This window comes from Cherax quadricarinatus, chromosome 68, assembly GCF_038502225.1.
Source record: "Cherax quadricarinatus isolate ZL_2023a chromosome 68, ASM3850222v1, whole genome shotgun sequence".
Classification (NCBI taxonomy): Eukaryota; Metazoa; Arthropoda; class Malacostraca; order Decapoda; family Parastacidae; genus Cherax; species Cherax quadricarinatus.
Genome location: NC_091359.1, coordinates 2106838 through 2127227, shown reverse-complemented (window position 1 = coordinate 2127227; position 20390 = coordinate 2106838). Strand labels below are relative to the sequence as shown.

General features: G+C 37.2%; 1 protein-coding gene across 4 annotated transcripts in view; it reads left to right on the top strand.

Moving 5' to 3' along the window:
• The window catches only part of RabX5 (RAS oncogene family member RabX5), a 46378-nt gene that overhangs the window by 18454 nt on the left and 7534 nt on the right, over positions 1–20390 (top strand). For 2 of the 4 annotated variants that reach the window (XM_053789796.2, XM_053789794.2), the window contains exon 9: positions 17190–17300. In XM_053789796.2, coding sequence (XP_053645771.2) covers positions 17190–17300 — 111 coding nt within the window. Of the gene's footprint in view, positions 1–1407; positions 3160–17189; positions 17301–19943; positions 20088–20390 lie in introns of those variants that run through there. The other 2 variants (XM_070099586.1, XM_053789797.2) reach the window with 2 other exon arrangements.

Genomic DNA, 20390 nt, shown 5'->3' with positions numbered 1-20390 from the left:
ATACATATATATACAGTATATAGAAACCTACCAAAAGCAGCATAAGGAATTTGTAGTTGTTGATTATGGTCAATCATGTTACAGTATTAAAATCTAACTGTTGACTGGGTATGGTATTTGACGCAAATTTTATCTCAGTACTGTTTTGTAGGTGTCGCAATCCGCCTCATAAATGCTTTTTTGTATCGTTTAGGAATGTGTACCATATAGAATGTGCCTCATAATTATAACCAATGTTGCTTTGAACAACTTTGTCTATGAATTTAATTTCAAAATACTACTGTATTTACTATAATGATATTTGAAACACTCACTAGTCAGTAACTGGCAACTAATGTTGATGGACATATCATAAGTTTTTGAACTGAATGTTTTGTTTTTAGTTTAAAGATAATTTCGAGATATTGATCATATAAAGATATAGATATGGGTCTTATGGAACACTGGCAGGGAATAAAGATGTAAGAGGAGACAAATTCTGGGTGAAATGAAGAGGCAACAAGGAAACAGTTTGTTCAGTGGCAGGGGTTTAGTGGAGGTGGTGAGACTATAAAAGAATAAACCACTAAGGAGACTGTACTATCTTGTTGGGATAATGGGAGGCAGTTATTGAATATGGAAAAGATCAAATTAATGAGAGAGAGAGAGAGAGAGAGTCAGTTTTTTAATGTAAATCCCAGTTAGTATCATAGACATCTTGACACATGAAAGCTTGGAACGTCATTGTAATGAATTTCTTTGCCTTACAAGGGATGCCTTACAAGGGATATCTTCTGCATATTTTCTGCTTGCTTCCCAAGTATTATTTGTGATGCAAATGTGAAAGTTTAGAAGGTGACATTCCCTGATAATTATCAAATGGTTGCCCACCCAAGATCAGACATGTGTAAGAGTGTTAGGTAGGAGTGCATGAAGACATGTAGTTTTAAATGAACGTGTTGTCGGAGCATGAGTAAGGTTGCTTTTATGAAGAGATTAGGAGAAACTGGTTAGCTAGACTTGAGTCCTGGAGTTGGGAAGGGCAGTGCCCACACTCCAAAGGAGGGGTGGGCATGTTGCAGTTGGAGAGGAATCTGATTGTAATGTCAGAACACTTCTGGAAAGGTGACGATCGAGGGAATGTTGGTGAATGCGTTTTCTTCTTTGGGTCACCCTGCTTTGGTAAGAGATGGTTATTGAGTTAAAAAAAAGTTACAGATATGTTGCTCAGAGTTAATCTTGAATAACTAGTGTTTTCACTGTTCCAGCATTTTTATATAAGAGTGATGAATTTCAAAATATTATCAGTTTTTTATTTATGATACTGTGTATTTAGTCGAAGTTATTTCTTAAAAGTAGCAATGTGCAATATGTTTAGAATCCATAGTCATACTCTTAGTAGCTAAGGTTGAAGTTATGTCCTTTCAGAGACTCCTGTCCACTGGTTGTCTCTTATTATTACTGAACAGCTTCATTAAGACAAACACTTGTTGGCCAAATTGTTTGAGTGTTTGTCTGTGATTCAGACTGAGCATCTGATGTGTTGTAGAGTGTTCACCTCACAATTGAAAGAACCCTATGTTTGAGTCCTGGATCAATCAAGATGTATGTGTAAGATTCTCCAATCACTTTCTACCTCTGTTCACTTAGTGGTAAGTAGATGGTTAGAAGTTAGACAGCTGCTGTGAATAACATCCTAAGGAAGAGAACTGAAAGACTCCAGTCTTCTCTTTTATGCTGAGATAGGACTCAAAAAAGAAACAAGTTAATAGAATATATTGCATAAGTATTTAGACCACTGAAATTGGTAAAGGTTTAAATTCACTTCCTAATAATGTGCTCTCTGTCAGTCATGTATTTCTCTGGTTTATAACATACATATTAACATCTACTATACATTAATACACTCTTTATTCATTATAATTTTCAACAGTAGGTTGTATATTATCTAAGGGAGCTCACCATTTAATGTGAATATGCATACATTATACGTATATAAATATACACTTCTCAAAAAAGACTACTGACATAGTTAATACTGTAGTACCATAATGATGGTGTGTCATGTTGCCTTGTTCAGTGTTAGTGTAGGTAGCACTAGAACGCTTGACTAATGTACAATACTGTACATGATTCAGAAGTGTTAATCTGTCAGGTGCTGATGCACTTCGAATAAGCAGATTCTCCTTTAGCTGTGAATATAGCAGGTATTAAACACAGGACATGTTCTGGTCATGTCTTATGTGGAAAAGCTTCATGTGCTCAGAAAAAGTCTACATTTTATCTGAACACAAACAAGTCAAATTTACACACTGTATATCTTGCCAGTCCTCAAGCATGTCGGTTAAACTCTTTACGTATTTATTTTGCCAGACATTTCTTTATAATCTAGTCAAACTTTTTACATAGTCTCTCTTAGTATTTTAAGGCAGGAAATAGCTATTTTTTTAACCTGTTTTTGGAGATGGCATCCATTAACATGAGCAGTTTCTGTGTGGGACCAATAAGTGCTATATTAACATTGATTTCTAATAAAAACTCACAGAGGATAAAGAATCTTTTTTCCAGGCTTATTATTTATTATGTACTGATCTGCATTTCGTGACACAGTACTACCAACATGTCTGTGTTAGTCTCAATATCTTATGTGAAGTAGCAAGTAAACAATTTAGTGTAATAAACAACACTTTTTTTCCCATGTTGCTGCACTGAAATAAGGTTGCACCTCATTAATATGAAATTACCCATACAGGTTTAGCACTTGTTATGGAATAATATGTGCATAATAATAACACTATCAGGGAATGCGTAGGGTTGCAAACCAGGGCAAGTGAGTCATATAACTCCAAGTCAATGGTTAACGAACTGGCCTGAAGTTTTACGACTCGCTTGCCATGGGTTTTAACCCCACCTGTTGTGTGGTTTGTTTACAATAGTGTTATTACAATTTTGAGTCATAATAGCGCTATATTATAACAATAATAATAGTAATAATGATTTGATATATGTTGTATAAGATTTTTTATTAATGTGATAAGTAATGGCAGCATTGCAGAGTATAATTCCTCGCTGCCAGTGTTTATTACACACACTGCTGCTGTGTGACTCTGGCGACTCATGTAGAATCCACAAGCCCCCAGGGCCCTTATACACTAATGTATTTTTCATCTTTCAAAACTATTTATTCACCATTTATTACCATCCTTCCTATGTTATGTTAATGTCCAGGGTTTATCACCTGGACCTCAGCAATGAGAGTAGCTACTCTCACCGCTGGGCAACGGCGACCAGTGCATCCATCCTTCCTAGACAATGCTCTATACACTGATCCACTTAGAAGAGGTACAGGTATTGTGCATACACCTTATCCACTTGGATGAGGTACAGGTATAGTGCGTACACTGTATCCACTTGGATGAGGTACAGGTATAGTACATACAATGTATCCACTTGGACAAGGTACAGGTATAGTACATACACTGTATCCACTTGGACGAGGTACAGGTATAGTGCATACACTGTATCCACTTGGACGAGGTACAGGTATAGTGCATACACTGTATCCACTTGGACGAGGTACAGGTATAGCACTTCTGATTAGCCAAGACTGTGAAGCTACAATGTACTATATGAAAAAACATGAAATGTGCTCTCTGCTGCTTGTAAGCAAGTGGATCTACATTAAGAGCTTAACTAGAAATTATGGAAAAGGCTTTTTTTTTTTCTTTCATGCTAAACAAGGTTACCTCTCTTATTTTTATTTGTACAAATGACTTAAACCAAATTAAATACTGATGTATTTTATTGGATTTGTTATTAAGTAAACATTTCATAATTCATGTTTCTGAGTGCCATAACACATGGAGGAGAGTGAGTGGGTGGGTGGGTGGGTTAGGGGGGTGTGAGTGTGAGGGAGTTCAGAGAATCGAGATATATGAGAAAGCTAGACAGAGGAAAAGAGCAAGAATGAGCTAGAGAGAAAATGAGCAAGCTAGAGAGAATAAGCTATAGAGAGAGAGAGAGAGAGAGAGAGAGAGAGCGAGCAAGAAAGCTAGCTAGAGAGAGAACCAACTAGCTTGTATTCGTCTTACACATTTCCACTAATATTACTGTATCCTGTGCACAAGACACACAGACACACACATATGTACATACATATTAAAAACAGATACACATACCAGTGGCATTGCTTCTTTTATTTATATTATGCCCAACACATTTTGTTGCACTCAAAATAGAGAATAAGAGAGAAAGTGAGAGGGGAGAGAGTATGTGAGATTGAGAGTGAGTGTGAGCTTGTAAATAACTAACAAAGGAGGAGGGAGAGAGAACAGAGAGGAAAACGGAATAAAGAGAATTGGGTGTGAAAGGAGAAGAAAGGGGAGAAGTGAAAGCCTTGATAAATATCTTTTTTAGTTATGTTCACAATTATGCTTTAAAATAACTGTAAAATATATGGAGAGGAGGGGAGTGTCATTCTTTAGTAATGTTTATGTATGAGTTTGCATTAATTAAGTGGTCCCACTTTGTTGTAAACAAGGCTGAAAATTAAGCCATGTTAATGATGATGTGCAAAGTTTGGAATAAAAAATTATTACAGTAAGTCCTCGACTTACAAACACGTTGAGAATCTTCTGTATTGTGTATAATATTATTATATCATTATTGTGCATAATATCATTATGTTGAAGACTTCCTGTATTATGAATATTATACAGCTTCTCCTCACTTAACGATGGAGTTCCATTCCTAAGACCACATTCGTAAACGAATTCATCGATAAACAAGGAGCATACTATAGTGGTAGTGGGTTTGTGTCATCCATCTTTGATATTGTTTTAATGTCACCTTTGCACCATTTATAACATTTTTAGTATATTTATAAATGTTTATGCAGTAGTGTACTGTATATTGTAATAAAAAATGGAGGAAATCATCTCTGATATACATTATTTAGGTATGCATACTGGTCAGAGAGCCTGTTGTAAGTCTGAGTTGTCAGTAAATGAGTATGTTGCTACATGAGAAGAGGCTGTACACAATTCAGGAGATCCCCAATGTTTGTAAGTTGAGGACTTAACTGTATAGTGGGCCCCCGGTTCACGATATTAATCCGTTCCTGAGAGCTCATCGTAAACCAAAATTATCGGAAAGCGAATCAATTTTCCCCATAAGAAATAATGGAAATCAAATTAATCCGTGCAAGACACCCAAAAGTATGAAAAAAAAAACCTTTTACCACATGATATATTAAGTTTAATGCAATATAATAATTACAATAACAATAATAACAATAGAATAATCACAGTAGAATAATTGACACTTACCTTTAATGAAGATCTGGTGATGATTGATGGGATGGGAGGAGGGGAGAGTGTTTTTAATGTTTAGAAGAGGAATCCCCCTCCATTAGGACTTGAGGTAGCAAGTCCTTTTCCGGGGTTACTTCCCTTCTTCTTTTAATGCCACTAGGACCAGCTTGAGAGTCGCTGGACTTCTGTCGCACAACATATCTGTCCATAGAGGCCTGTACCTCTCGTTCCTTTATGACTTTCCTAAAGTGGTTCACAACATTGTCAGTGTACAGGTTGCCAACACGGCTTGCAGTAGCTGTGTCAGGGTGATTTTCATCAAAAAGGGTTTGCACTTCAAGCCACTTTGCACACATTTCCTTAATTTCAATAGTCATTAGCACCCTTGGTCTCGATGGGTTTGCACTAGAAGCTTTCTTGGGGCCCATGGCAGAAAAAAGCACCAAAAACAGTGATAATATGGATAATATAGAATGTACCGAATGTATCCTTAGATGCGCGCACACTGGCTGGCTTGTAAACACTGGACACGTCTTGTACGAATCGTATCACATACCGGGTTTTGTAACGGGAACCGAGGCAAATTTTCTGCGATATAATGCATCGGTTACCGGATTTATCGGATACCGATAGCATCGCAAACCGGGGGTCCACTGTACTATAGGAAGAAACTAGTACTACTGACACTAGGATAAATGCAATGTTAAATTCTGCTTTAATTAATTCAATGAAAGTTTCTAGTGCAGTAGTAGTCTCTGCTGCAGTTTGTAACATATTTTTTAGTGTTTGATGTTAGCTGAGCAGCACTTCCCTTAAACCAGGACTGTGGAGTCCACACATAAAACCTTCGACTGACTCTGACTCCCTTATATATGGCACCTCTGACTCCTTTTTATAGGGTACCTGCGACTCCTTTAATTACATTTTACCAACTCTAACTCTAGTATCCCAAGAATTACTTCCAACTCTGACTCCACAGCCTTGCATTAAACAAGAGGTATAGAATGATAACTCTAGTGCCTTTCATGTTGCAATCAACACAGTCAGGAGCTTGCAGTGTTGCAGAAATAGAGTAGGAAATCCAGGCAGATTCATTCAGGGGAACGACTCTGCAGAGAGTTGTTCATCTAAACGAATCAGCCTAGATTTCCTACCGTTTCTGCAACATTGCAAAAAGAAAGGCCTAGGGCTATCATTCAACTCCCCCATGGTTATTTTGCATCTTTTATAGCTCGTTTGCTATTATTGCATAACAAGGTATAGAATTTAAGTCAATATTTGTTTGTATATTGTAAAGTGATCAAACAAATTAAAAAAAAATCACTGGTGCCTCAAGTGTAATTCCTTTTTTTGTATACTAGAATAATAATTTTCGAGGGATCCTGTATGACCCATACACATTTGATGCTTTATTTTTAATACAACACAGTATAGTAATAATCTCAAAGGGTCTGTTACTTCTCCATGGCAAGTATAGAATTATATCCCCAGCCTTAGCAAACACTATTTGAATTTTTTTTTTTAAATTAAAAACTTTGTGTACAATGAAACTTGTTATATATAGAGTGCATTAATGTTGTGTAAACATAATACTGTGACAAATTACCTGATATGCTGGAAAATATGGTAATACACTCAACTTTGAAAGATTCTAGAGCTATTTTCTGCATATTTAACGGTGTATCAGATTTCCTTATCCAGTGGAAGCCTGGATTTCGCATGCACTGGATATTGAATGTTTCGGATTTAGAACACTTTTTGGGGCAAAATTTTACTCCGGATTTCGTACCTTGTCCCAGGAATCGTATGTATCAGACGCATCCGCCCACCAGGACGCCACCTCAGTCTGGCTCTGTCACTGGTTGAGTGAGCATTCATCCGAAACATTTCGCAATTTTTGTGCCCATTTATTGATTGCAACTGTGAAATAAGCCACCATGGGCCCAAAGAATGTTCCTAGTGCCAGACCTTTGGTAAAGAAAGTGAGAAACACCATTGAATTCAAGAAAGAGATTGTAGAAAAATACAAAAGTGACGTACGTTTAGCCGAGCAATACCTTGTCCTATTTTAGGCAATTCTTAGAGACTCCAGAAACAGAGTTCTCTGGACAGATTTTTAGTGCAACAGGGGTCCAGTGCCAGTAAAAGACAAAGAAGGGAAGTAACCCCAGAGAGGGCTTTGATACCTGAAATCTTTATGGAGAGGGATTTCCTTTCCAAGCAATAACCTCAAGTCTCCCCTCCTCACCTTCTTCAATATGCCAACAAATCTTCAATAAAGGTATGTAATGTTTATTTATCATTAAAATTAGTGCTTTATATTTATTTCTCATTGTTTTCTGTATGTAAAACTATAGTTATTCTTTAAAAAATGAATTTTTTGTGAATATTTTTGGGTGTCCGAAATGGATTAATTGGATTTACTGTATATTATTTCTTATGGGTAATATTACTTTGGTTTTCGTGCGTTTCAGATTTAGAATGACCTTCTGGAACGGATAAAGTACAAAATCCGGGGTTCCACTCTACTGGTTATGTGCAAGACAAAGTTTAAGTGGTTTTTGTGACTCTCTTAATGATATTCAACTGCATAACCCTTGTCTATTTAGTGCTTTATTTGATTATAATAAAAATGATATTCAACTATAAAAATGTAATGAGAGAATTCTGATGGTTTATGAAGGTGTTGCATTTATTATTATCAAGTATATCTATTATTTTTTATTCCTAAGAAAGAGTATTTACACAGGGAAATGTCAAAATAATTTATTGGTTTACATTTATGAGGCAGAAGGACTGTAAATTTCATTTATTTAAATGTTAATTTTGCACACTGATTGTATTATGTACTACAGAGCAAGGTGTGTATTCTAGGTGATGTTAGTGCTGTACTCTGTTGACTGTTGTTGAATGTCAGTTGTATATACAACACATGAAAATAAGTTTATACAGGAATTTCTTGCACATTGTAAGACGAGCAGTTGGTAACTTTGGCTTCCTCTACAACACAGTGTTGTGAGTGTCAGTGTTGCTCAGTACTCACTCTACTTTCACTCTGTTTCCTCTACCGTCCAGTAACTGCCTCTCACCAATGTTATTTTTCTACTCTAACTCAAAACTAAATATATATATATATATATATATATATATATATATATATATATATATATATATATATATATATATATATATATATATATATATATACAATATATATATATATATATATATATATATATATATATATACAATATATATATATATATATATATATATATATATATATATATATATATATATATATATATATATATATATATAACTAATACTTTCAATAAATTATAATATACATGCTGTGTGCATTTCAGTTTCCTTAATTTGAAAGCTTAATTTATGAAATTGAGTACATTTTAAGACCACCCTGTATGTGTCCTGTATGTGCTCCCCTGTATGTACCCTACTGTATGTACCCCACTGTATGTACCCTGCATGTGCTCCCCTGTATGTGCTCCCCTGTATGTACCCCACTGTATGTGCCCCCTATATATACACCCTGCATGTGCTCCCCTGTATGTGCCCCCCTGAATGTACCCCCCTGTATGTGCCCCCCTGTATGTGCCCCCTATATGTACCCTGCATGTGCTCCCCTGTATGTACCCCACTGTATGTGCCCCCTATATATACACCCTGTATGTGCCCCCCTGAATGTACCCCCCTGTATGTGCCCCTTTGTATGTGACCCCCTGTATGTACCCCACTGTATGTACCCTGCATGTGCTCCCCTGTATGTATCCCCCTGTATGTGCCCCCCCTGAATGTACCCCCCTGTATGTGCTCCCCTGTATGTGCCCCCTGTATGTGCCCCCTGTATGTACCCTGCATGTGCTCCCCTGTATGTGGCCCCCCTGTATGTACCCTCCTGTATTTACCCTCCTGTATTTACCCTGTATGTACCCTCCTGTATTTACCCTGTATGTACCCTCCTGTATATACCTTGTATGTACCCTCCTGTATATACCCTGTATGTACCCTCCTGTATTTGCCCTATATATACCCTCCTGTATTTACCCTCCTGTATTTACCCTCCTGTATTTGCCCTGTATGTACCCTCCTGTATTTGCCCTGTATGTACCCTCCTGTATTTGCCCTGTATGTACCCTCCTGTATTTGCCCTGTATGTACCCTCCTGTATTTGCCCTGTATGTACCCTCCTGTATTTGCCCTGTATGTACCCTCCTGTATTTGCCCTGTATGTACCCTCCTGTATTTGCCCTGTATGTACCCTCCTGTATTTGCCCTGTATGTACCCTCCTGTATTTGCCCTGTATGTACCCTCCTGTATTTGTATCTCTACGAAGCATAAAGATATTATTTTTTGTTGGGTCCCTGGTCATGTCGACGTACAGGGCAATGAACAGGCAGACACTGCTGCGCAGTCAGCAGTACATGACCTACCAATTTCCTATAGAGGTGTTCCATTTCTGGACTATTTTGCTGCAATAGCTACCCACCTTCACGCCCGTTGGCAACAACGTTGGTCAACTCTGCTTGGTAACAAACTTAAATCTATTAAACCAAGCATAGGTTACTGGCCGTCTTCTTGTCATCAGTGCCGTGGTTGGGAGACCACTCTCTCCCGTCTTCGCATTGGCCACACTCGTCTTACTCACGGGTATCTCATGGAGAGGCACCCTGTACCTCTCTGTGAGCAGTGTCAAGTTCCAGTATCAATTAGCCACATTCTGTTAGACTGCCCTCTCTATCAACGAGCACGCAGAATTTACCTCCAACGTCGTCTTCGTTCTACTACTCTCTCTTTACCTTCCCTTCTTGCTGATTGACCCTCCTTTAATCCTGACTCTCTCATTGACTTCTTGACAACGACTGATTTACTCCACAAACTCTGATGATGATACCTTCCACACTCCCCTCAGCCCTTTCTAGCTCAGTCTCTTGCTGCCCTTTACCCTTTCACCATCCACTGCTCCGCTGTTATCCGTAACCTATTACTCATCCACCTCCCTTTTGCCACCTGATGCCCTCGCTTCCTTCCTGCCCTGCAGCGCTGTATAGTCCTTGTGGCTTAGCGCTTCTTTTTGATTATAATTATAATGTATTTGCCCTGTATGTACCCTCCTGTATTTGCCCTGTATGTACCCTCCTGTATTTGCCCTGTATGTACCCTCCTGTATTTGCCCTGTATGTACCCTCCTGTATTTGCCCTGCATGTACCCTCCTGTATTTGCCCTGTATGTACCCTCCTGTATTTGCCCTGTATGTACCCTCCTGTATTTGCCCTGTATGTACCCTCCTGTATTTGCCCTGTATGTACCCTCCTGTATTTGCCCTGTATGTACCCTCCTGTATTTGCCCTGTATGTACCCTCCTGTATTTGCCCTGTATGTACCCTCCTGTATTTGCCCTGTATGTACCCTCCTGTATTTGCCCTGTATGTACCCTCCTGTATTTGCCCTGTATATACCCTCCTGTATTTGCCCTGTATGTACTCTCCTGTATTTGCCCTGTGCACCGTCCTATATGTTCTCCAGTGAGTGAGGAAGAAGGGTTCAATACGGTTTTGGTTATGGTAGCCCTATATAATTCCACCCCCCCCCCCCCAACAATATAGTATTCTAATATTTACTGCGATGTTCACCCTTTAACCTATTATAAATGGTATACTATACTAGGAATCTTTATTGACGAAACGTAATGCCTGCGCTGCAGACTTCATCAGTCGAGAACAGAAATGGTCCCGTTAAGCCAATAATGATTCTTAATTGATAAATGAGACACCTATGCAACATTTGGGTATACAATCACGGGAAGCACCAAAGGCTCTTCCTGTAAGTATTTGCTTTGACTTCCTCCTGCTGTATAGTCCTTGTGGCTTAGCGCTTCTTTTTGATTATAATAATTTGACTTCCTCCTCTTTTCTGCAACTTCGCGAGCTCCTGATGTGTTGATTGCAACACATCAGGATAGCCTAGAGCTATCATTCAACTCTCCCCGTGGTGGTTTTGCATCTTGTATCGCTTGTTAGGATTTTGTGCACAATATTCCCCTCAAGGAAGGTTCCTTGATGCTGGTGAGGGGCTCTTGATCTGAGGAACTGGATCTGTGTTCCAGTTCCCTGAATTAAGCCTGAATACCTTCCATCCCTCCCCTCACATACGCTGTATAATCCTACGGTTTTAGCGCTTCCCCGTGATTACAATAATAGTAATTTTTGGATAAAGTTACTATGTAAGTGTATTAACATGTCGGTAAATAAAGTTTTTAAGTGTTGGTAACCCTTAAACCCAACAATAACAAGACCTACACTCAGGGACCTGATGTAAGTTAGGTCTACTTTTATCTCTATTTAGGCACAGGTACAATTATCACACATAATAATAATTATAATAATAATTTAACGTGTGTAAATTACCCAGCAGGATAACCCTTAAATAAGGTCTAGACGAAGTGACTGGCGTCCACTGGGGTCCTTTTCATATGTTATTTTAGCAGCCCTCAGGGGAGGTTCCTTCCCCACGGGTTTAGTGCTCCCTTACTAATAATAAAGGGAGGGTCTTTGAGCTACCTTCCCTTTGGATTTAGCGCTCTCCCACAATAATAATGAGGGACCTTGAACTTCCTACGGGTTTACCCCTCAAGGGAGGTTCCTTGATGCTGGTGAGGGGCTCTTGATCAAGGGAATTGGATCTATGCTCCAGTTCCCTGAATTGAGCCTGAATACCTTCCATCCCCCCACATGCGCTGTATAATCCTACGGGTTTAGCGCTCCCATGATTATAATAATAATAATCCTATGGGTTTAGTGCTCCCTATACCAATATTACTGCTGTATAGCCCTTGTGGCTTAGCGCTTCTTTTTTATTATAATAATATACCAATATTAGCCCTTGTGGTTTAGCGCTGATCTTTCGTCCGTACGGGTTTAGTGCTCCCCCAAGATATTAATATTAAACTTAAACCTTAAAAGTTAAAACAGCTTCGTAACTCGACTGTGAGAAAATAAGTTACAGCACAAGGAGATATACTAGGAATACTAGGTATGCTAGGAATACTAGGTATGTTAGGAATACTAGGTATGTTAGGAATATTAGGTACGTTAGGAATATTAGGTATGTTAGGAATACTAGGTATGTTAGGAATATTAGGTATACTAGGAATACTAGGTATGTTAGGAATATTAGGTATGTTAGGAATATTAGGTACGTTAGGAATATTAGGTATGTTAGGAACACTAGGTATGTTAGGAATACTAGGTATGTTAGGAATACTAGGTATGTTAGGAATATTAGGTATGTTAGGAATATTAGGTATGCTAGGAATGATAGGTATGTTAGGAATACTAGGTATTTTAGGAATACTAGGTATGTTAGGAATATTAGGTATGTTAGGAATATTAGGTATGCTAGGAATACTAGATATGTTAGGAATACTAGGTATATTAGGAATATTAGGTATGTTAGGAATATTAGGTATGTTAGGAATATTAGGTATGCTAGGAATGCTAGGTATGTTAGGAATACTAGGTATTTTAGGAATACTAGGTATGTTAGGAATATTAGGTATGTTAGGAATACTAGGTATGTTAGGAATACTAGGTATGTTAGGAATACTAGGTATGTTAGGAATACTAGGTATGTTAGGAATATTAGGTATGTTAGGAATACTAGGTATGTTAGGAATACTAGGTATGTTAGGAATATTAGGTATGTTAGGAATACTAGGTATGTTAGGAATACTAGGTATGTTAGGAATACTTGGTATGTTGGGAATATTAGGTATGTTAGGAATACTAGGTATGCTAGGAATACTAGTATGTGAATACTGTATGTAGGAATATTAGGTATGTTAGGAATACTAGGTATGTTAGGAATACTAGGTATGTTAGGAATATTAGGTATGTTAGGAATACTAGGTACGTTAGGAATATTAGGTATGTTAGGAATACTAGGTATGCTAGATATAATAGGAATAGGTATGCTAGGAATACTGTGTATGCTAGGTATACTAGTAATACTAGATATTCTAGAAATACTAGGAATAGGTAAACTGAGTTACTTACATTAACATGAGAGAGAGGATCAGATCACACTACTGGGTACACCAATGGTAACTACACAAGACCAATATTCTCCCTTTCTGTAGCTTCATTCATTAGGTACCTTTCTGTAGCTTCATTCATTAGGTACCTTTCTGTAGCTTCATTCATTAGTACCTTTTAGCTCTTCCTGAACTGGCTTCATGCTATGACATGTGCAGGCAATCCATTCCATTCCTTTATTACTGTATAATAAAAGGCATTTGAAGCCTGACCACCTACTGTGGATACTACCTGTTGTCACTGTTCACTTAGGAGTAAGCAGGTACCTGGGTGTTAGTTGACTGGTATAGGTCGCATCCTGAGGGACAAACTTGACCAAGGGCTTTCTGTATATTATGTCACTGATGTCATTTATGGTCTGTATAGATTGTGTCATGTACTTGTAGAAATAAAGATTATTATTATTATTTTTTTTTTAACAAGTTGGCCGTCTCCCGCTGAGGCAGGGTGACCCAAAAAGAAAGTAAGTCCCCCCAAAAAATACTTTCATCATCATTCAACACTTTCACCTCACTCACACATAATCAGTTTTTGCAGAGGTGCCCAGAAACACAACAGTTTAGAAGTATATATATATAAAGATACACACACATCCCTCCAAACTGCTAATATCCCAAACCCCTCCTTTAAAGTGCAGGCATTGTACTTCCCATTTCCAGTACTCAAGTCCAGCTATATAAAAAAATTATTATTACTATTATTATAGTATATTATTTTGGGGGGTTATCCTAGGTAATTTACATGTATGGTAATTGTACTTACATGTACCTGTTCTTAAATGAACCTACTTACTTTACTTTAAATGAGTTCTTGCTAATTGACTAGTTTTACCTATTCAGCATGACATACATACAGGACAGTTAATTAAAATATAAATGCTGCTTTGAAACTCGTTCTTGGATAGCTGCAACTGAACTCATAAGCATAATACAAGACACAAAAATCTCTTTGAAAGACCATGTTCGACTCAACCTGAAAGCAAAAACTCGATGCTCAAAAAGTATCCACCCACTTCAAAACTACTGTTAAATAGCTCCTGCTTATCTTAATGTGATCCTTGGCAGCAATATAGAGGGCCTTGTTAGGTGAGACACATATGCAACAGTTAGGTATCTTTACCTTACGGTTGCATATGTGTCTTACCTAACAACCTGTCAGTATTTTATACCATTTTAATGTTCATAGAGGGCCTTGCTTGACACACTTTGATTTACAGCATTTCGCTAATATGGCGGTTTTCAGTTATACCCATTCTTCATTTATTCAGACTTCCTACAATAAATATATTCACCAGTCACTACAGTACTTACATTACTTACACTATAAGCTAAGTACTGTATGTCCATTTTTTATGCCTAGCTATATTGTTCATTTAACCCTTTGAGGGTTTTCGTCGTACTAGTACGTCTTACGCGTAGGGGTTTTTGACGTACTAGTACTCATAAATTCTAGCGGCCTCAAATCTAGTGGGAGAAAGCTGGTAGGCCTTCATATGAAAGAATGGGTCTATGTGGTCAGTGTGCACAGTCTAAAAAAAATCCTGCAGCACACAGTGCATAATGAGAAAAAAAAAAACTTTGACCATTTTTTTTGAATAAATCGGCGACTTTGCAGTGTATTTTCGTATGGTATTTATTGTTGTATTCTAGTTTTCTTGGTCTCATTTTATAGAATGGAAGACATATTACAGAAATTGAGATGATTTTGACTGGTTTTACAAAGAAAGGTGCCTTGAAATTGAGCTCAAAGTAGCAGAAATGTTCGATTTTTACCAAACTTCAAAAGTAAACAAATCGTGCCAAGCGTGCAATACACGTCAACTGGTGAGTCTAATATTCTTTCACAAGTGCACCAATAATATTTATACCATTTTTTACACTAATGCAGTAGTCTGCATAACAGTAAATCTTATATTTTTGTGAAAATAAAAATTCAAAGTGGAAAGCAAAAGAATATAAGAGGGGCCTTGAGACATGACTAATGACTAAAGGAAATGTCATTTTAGTGCCAGGAATGTCTTTCTTGTTTATTCTGGACCCTATTCGGAAATTGGCATCTTTTGAAATTTGTGTGAAATTGGCAAAATTGCTAAATTCTGACCACTGTATTGGATAGTTGGATTTCATAAATGAGTGGTTTCTTGCACCCATTCGATAGAAAAAATGGAGTTCTAGCGAAATATTCATGTTTTTTGTCGACTAGTACAGTGAAATTGGCCGAAAATGGGGCTCAAAGTGGGCAAAATCGCCGATGCGTAAACATCGCCGAGACCGCTAACTTTGCGAGAGCATAATTCCGTAAGTTTTCTATCAAATTTCAAACTTTTGGTGTCTTTATGATCGGGAAAAGATTCTCTATCTTTTCATAAGTGAAAATAATTTTTTTTTTTTAAATTTGGCCGACCCTGAGAACGAGTTTCGGAGAGGGCCTGTCGACCCTCAAAGGGTTAATATATGATAGTGTAAACATGTTATCAGGCTTTTATATTCATCTGAAAGTCAAAAAAAGCTATGATTCAGTTTACAATGATTTCTGCTTTACAGCAGTATCCCAGGACCTAACCTACTGTGTAAGTGGGGCACTCCTGTGCACTCTCTCGACAAATCCTGAAACCTGTATGGTTTCATTCAGTTCCTTCCCTGTATTATTTTCAGCCTTTTTTTTTTTTTTACTCCCATATATTGTACGATGTGCTGCAGTTCTTTCTTTCAGACATACAAATACAAATACAGTGGACCCCCGTCTTATGATATAATTTCATTCCAGAAGTATGTTCAGGTGACGTTACCAAACGAATTTGTTCCCCTAAGGAATATTGTGAATTAGATTAGTCGGTTTCAGACCCCCAAAAATACACGTACAAAAGCAGTTACATAAATACACTTACATAATTGGTCGCACTGGAAGCTGATCGTAAGGCGGGGGTCCACTGTACTTCCTTTCTTATCTGCAGTATACAGATAATGTAGTTTACATGTAACAAAACATTGTTAGGCACAAAAGCATGCGATGCATGTCAGGCAGAAGTATATGATGCATGGTATTATCTTGTCTTCTTATATCCATCTGCAGAAATAATTTTCAGTGAACTTATATTTCATTATATTGTTTTGTATTTTAATTTAAATAATGAATATCACACCTTGTTAGAACTAGACAGTTGTATTTTTTTTTTTTTTATGAATTGCATAAATTTTTAAGATCCTGTTAATGCCATGTATTAAGACCCTTAATACACTACATAATTTTTAAGTACAGCATAATCTTAAGTTTTACCAGGAATGCTATGCATGCTGTGGGTCTTTAGATTATTGAATTTTTGTACAGTAATTTTGAAATAAAGATTGTATTTGTGCTTGAAGACAGGTACAGGTGTGTTTGGGGGTGGAGGGTTGGGGAGGGAGGGAACTAAGGGAATGAAGTACTAGGAACAGAAGGGGATCAGTTGCCAAGATACTTTACGAATACCTCCAGAAAACATGACAACTCGTAAAATAATAACCAACCATCTTTCAGTGAAGAGTAAAGCTAACCCAGATAATATATCCCCACAAACTGTAGAATGCAGGTAAGGGTTTCAAGTTTAAAATTTTCTATGATTACGGTAAAAATAACATTCGTTACTTTAATATTATACACTGTAGAATGTGGGTGGGGGCTATAATTTTGAATTTTCTATGATTAAAGTAAAAATAACATTGCTTCAAGATTATACACAACACCTGCTGATTTTAGAATTACTCCATATACAATGTGTGTCTTTTGTTTTTGTTTTTTGGCAGACTCATTATTCGTTTATATGAGTGGAATGCAAGGAATCATCGTGTGTGGGGAAGCATCAGAGTCAGACGAAGAAGAGGAGTTTTGTGCTGCCATGGCCAGAGGTCAAATCAGTGAGTACAGTAGCTAATATGGAGGCAAATACCTCATATATGTAAAGGATTCAAATTAAGTTGTGGCCTTGAAGGGGATAAGAATAGATCTACTGTTAAAACTCCTGGGCTGAGGGAAGGAGTTCACTTGGGTTACAGTTGGTGCCCCTAACAGAATATCATACAGTAAGTAAGTATTAGTTCCAGATCCTTCCTATAGAAGCCTGGGTTAGCCTAGACAGTAGAGCGTCAGACTGTCAGTTTGAACCGCGGTATGAGCTCCTTGTTCAGCCTCCTGTTTATTGATACGACTTAATGTTTTTCATGTTTCCAAGCAATGCTATAGGCACAGTATATTTGAGGATAATTACAATCTGATGAAGTAAACAAAGTTTTTATTCAAGACAATCTACAAATAGTTTTACAAACAGAAGTATAAATTTTTAAAATGTATTTAAGGGCATATGTACGTTTATCTTACATTGTGTTGCTTTAACCCAGGTATTGTCTGAAAAGCCCACACAGTATTGTGCATAGCTTTTGGACAGATATATGAGGCTGAACAATGGTGACAACATACGATAATGTTAATGATATTAAAACTTATAGTTAAAGACTACTGCATAAACTACTGTAGAATAAAGTGCAGTGTATTGAAAATGTAAAATTTTACATAACATGAGAAGAAGACAGCATACTGTACATGGGTCAAAACCATTGCTATAGACATAATTTAATTACTGTTGAACAACTTTTATTTCTCTTTGGCAGACTATGAATATCTTATGCAAGGGTACCTTGCACCACTCATGAAAAATGTTAAGCTATATGTACTGACAGTCCATCTTGATAGACTGATACTGTGTATCAGAGGAGGCACTGACTTCCTTTTAGATACAGTAGCTTTTTAATTGGCCTGACATATTTTGTCCACCATCTTCTTCAACAGTCCCACCTTTCATACAGACTCAGATTTCTGACTGTGATTTCCTAAACAAACTGTGCTCATTCCCTTTTCCCTCCATTTTTTTTGTGATATTCCCTCAGCACCTCTTCCTCTACCTACTGCATTTTCCAGCACATAAGGCACATGATAAAAGTATCATAACGGTAAATCAGTAATCATAATCAAGGGTTAATCATCCTCTCACGGGCTGATTTTCCAAGAATTTTTGTTGGAAAAAAGGCAAGCTTTATATGCCAGAAAATACAGAATATCTTTTACATTTCCTTTGTAGTGCTGAATGAAAGTTATTGTTTGACATTTTCCATGAATATGCTGTAATAATCTGTCGGGCTCTAATATTGTGCTAAGGCTTCATTCACTCAGCCAGTTTTTTAAATTTGGTTATATAGTTTTTCAAATACCAACTGGGTGTGCCACATTTTTACTTAGAATTGAGTTTTGTCATGTAAACTGTCTATAGGTACAGGTATTTATTTCTTGTGTTGTAGCCTTGAAGCTCTTGTATAGTAGCAGTAAATAAATACTTGAAAGTCACTTAAACAGTACACATTTTCACATTAACCTTTTCAGGGTTTCGGCCGTACTAGTACGGCTTACGCCCCAGGGTTTTTGACGTACTAGTACACCTAATTTCTAGCGCCCTCAAATCTAGTGAGAGAAAGCTGGTAGGCCTACATAGGAAAGAATGGGTCTATGTGGTCAGTGTGCACAGTATAAAAAACATCCTGCAGCACACAGTGCGTAATGAGAAAAAAAAAACTTTGACCGTGTTTTTGGATTGAAACAGCGACTTTGCACTGTATTTTCGTATGGTATTTATTGTTGTATTCTAGTTTTCCTGGTCTCATTTTATAGAATGGAAGACATATTACAGAAATTGAGATGATTTTGACTGGTTTTACAATGAAAAGTACCTTGAAATTGAGCTCAAAGTAGCAGAAATGTTTGATTTTTACCAAAGTTCAAAAGTAAACAAATCATGCCAAGTGTCCAATACATGTCAACTGGTGAGTCTAATATTCTTTCACAAGTGCACCGATATTATTTATACCATTTCTATACTAATGCAGTAGTCTGCATAACAGTAAATCTTCTATTTTTTGTAAGAATAAAAATTCAAAGTGGAAAGCCAAAGAAATATAAGAGGGGCCTGGGGATGTGACTGACGAACAGAGAACTTGTTATTTTAGTGCCAGGAATGTCTTTCTTGTTTATTCTGGACCCTATTTGGAAATTGGCATCTTTTGAAATTGGCAAAATTGCTAAATTCTGACCACTTTATTGGATAGTTGAAATCGGTAAATGGGTGGTTTCTTGTACTCATTTGATAGAAAAAATGGAGTTCTAGCAAAATAGTTATGATTTTTATCGACTAGTACACTGGAATTGGCCGAAAATAGGGCTCAAAGTGGGCAAAAATCACTGATATGTAAACATCGTCAAGACCGCTAACTTCGCGAGAGCATAATTCCATAAGTTTTCCATCAAATTTCATACTTTTGGTGTCATTATGATTAGGAAAAGATTCTCTATCTTTTCATAAGAAAAAATTTTTTTTTTTTAAATTGGGGACCCTGAGAACAAGTCTCAGAGAGGGCCTGGGGACCCTGAAAGGGTTAAATTGGAATCTGACAAATCTGTTGTAAATGGCAAAAATTGTTAAAAGAATGTACTTATGAACTTTCTATTTTCCACAGCGCATAAAAAAGTAGGAGGGGCCCCTCAAGAGAGCATTACGGTGAGGCAATACATAGAGAAGAAGCAGCAGAGAGAGCAACAGCAACAACATTATCAACAACAATTAAAAAGAACTCGTAATTCATTACTACATCAAAAATTATGTAAGATCTCTCTTTGTATTAATATACAATGGCGGCTCGTTCATAGGAGCTGCAGTCTCCCCAGATGCTCTGTCAGGCATATGATTTCATCAACCTTACTCTAAAATAATTTGCAACTGACAAATATATTACAGGAAAAATCTGTTGTATGTTGTTTTCAATGTACACGTATTTACAGTGGACCCCCGCTTAACGATCACCTCCCAATGCGACCAATTATGTAAGTGTATTTATGTAAGTGCGTTTGTATGTGTATGTTTGGGGGTCTGAAATGGACTAATCTACTTCACAATATTCCTTATG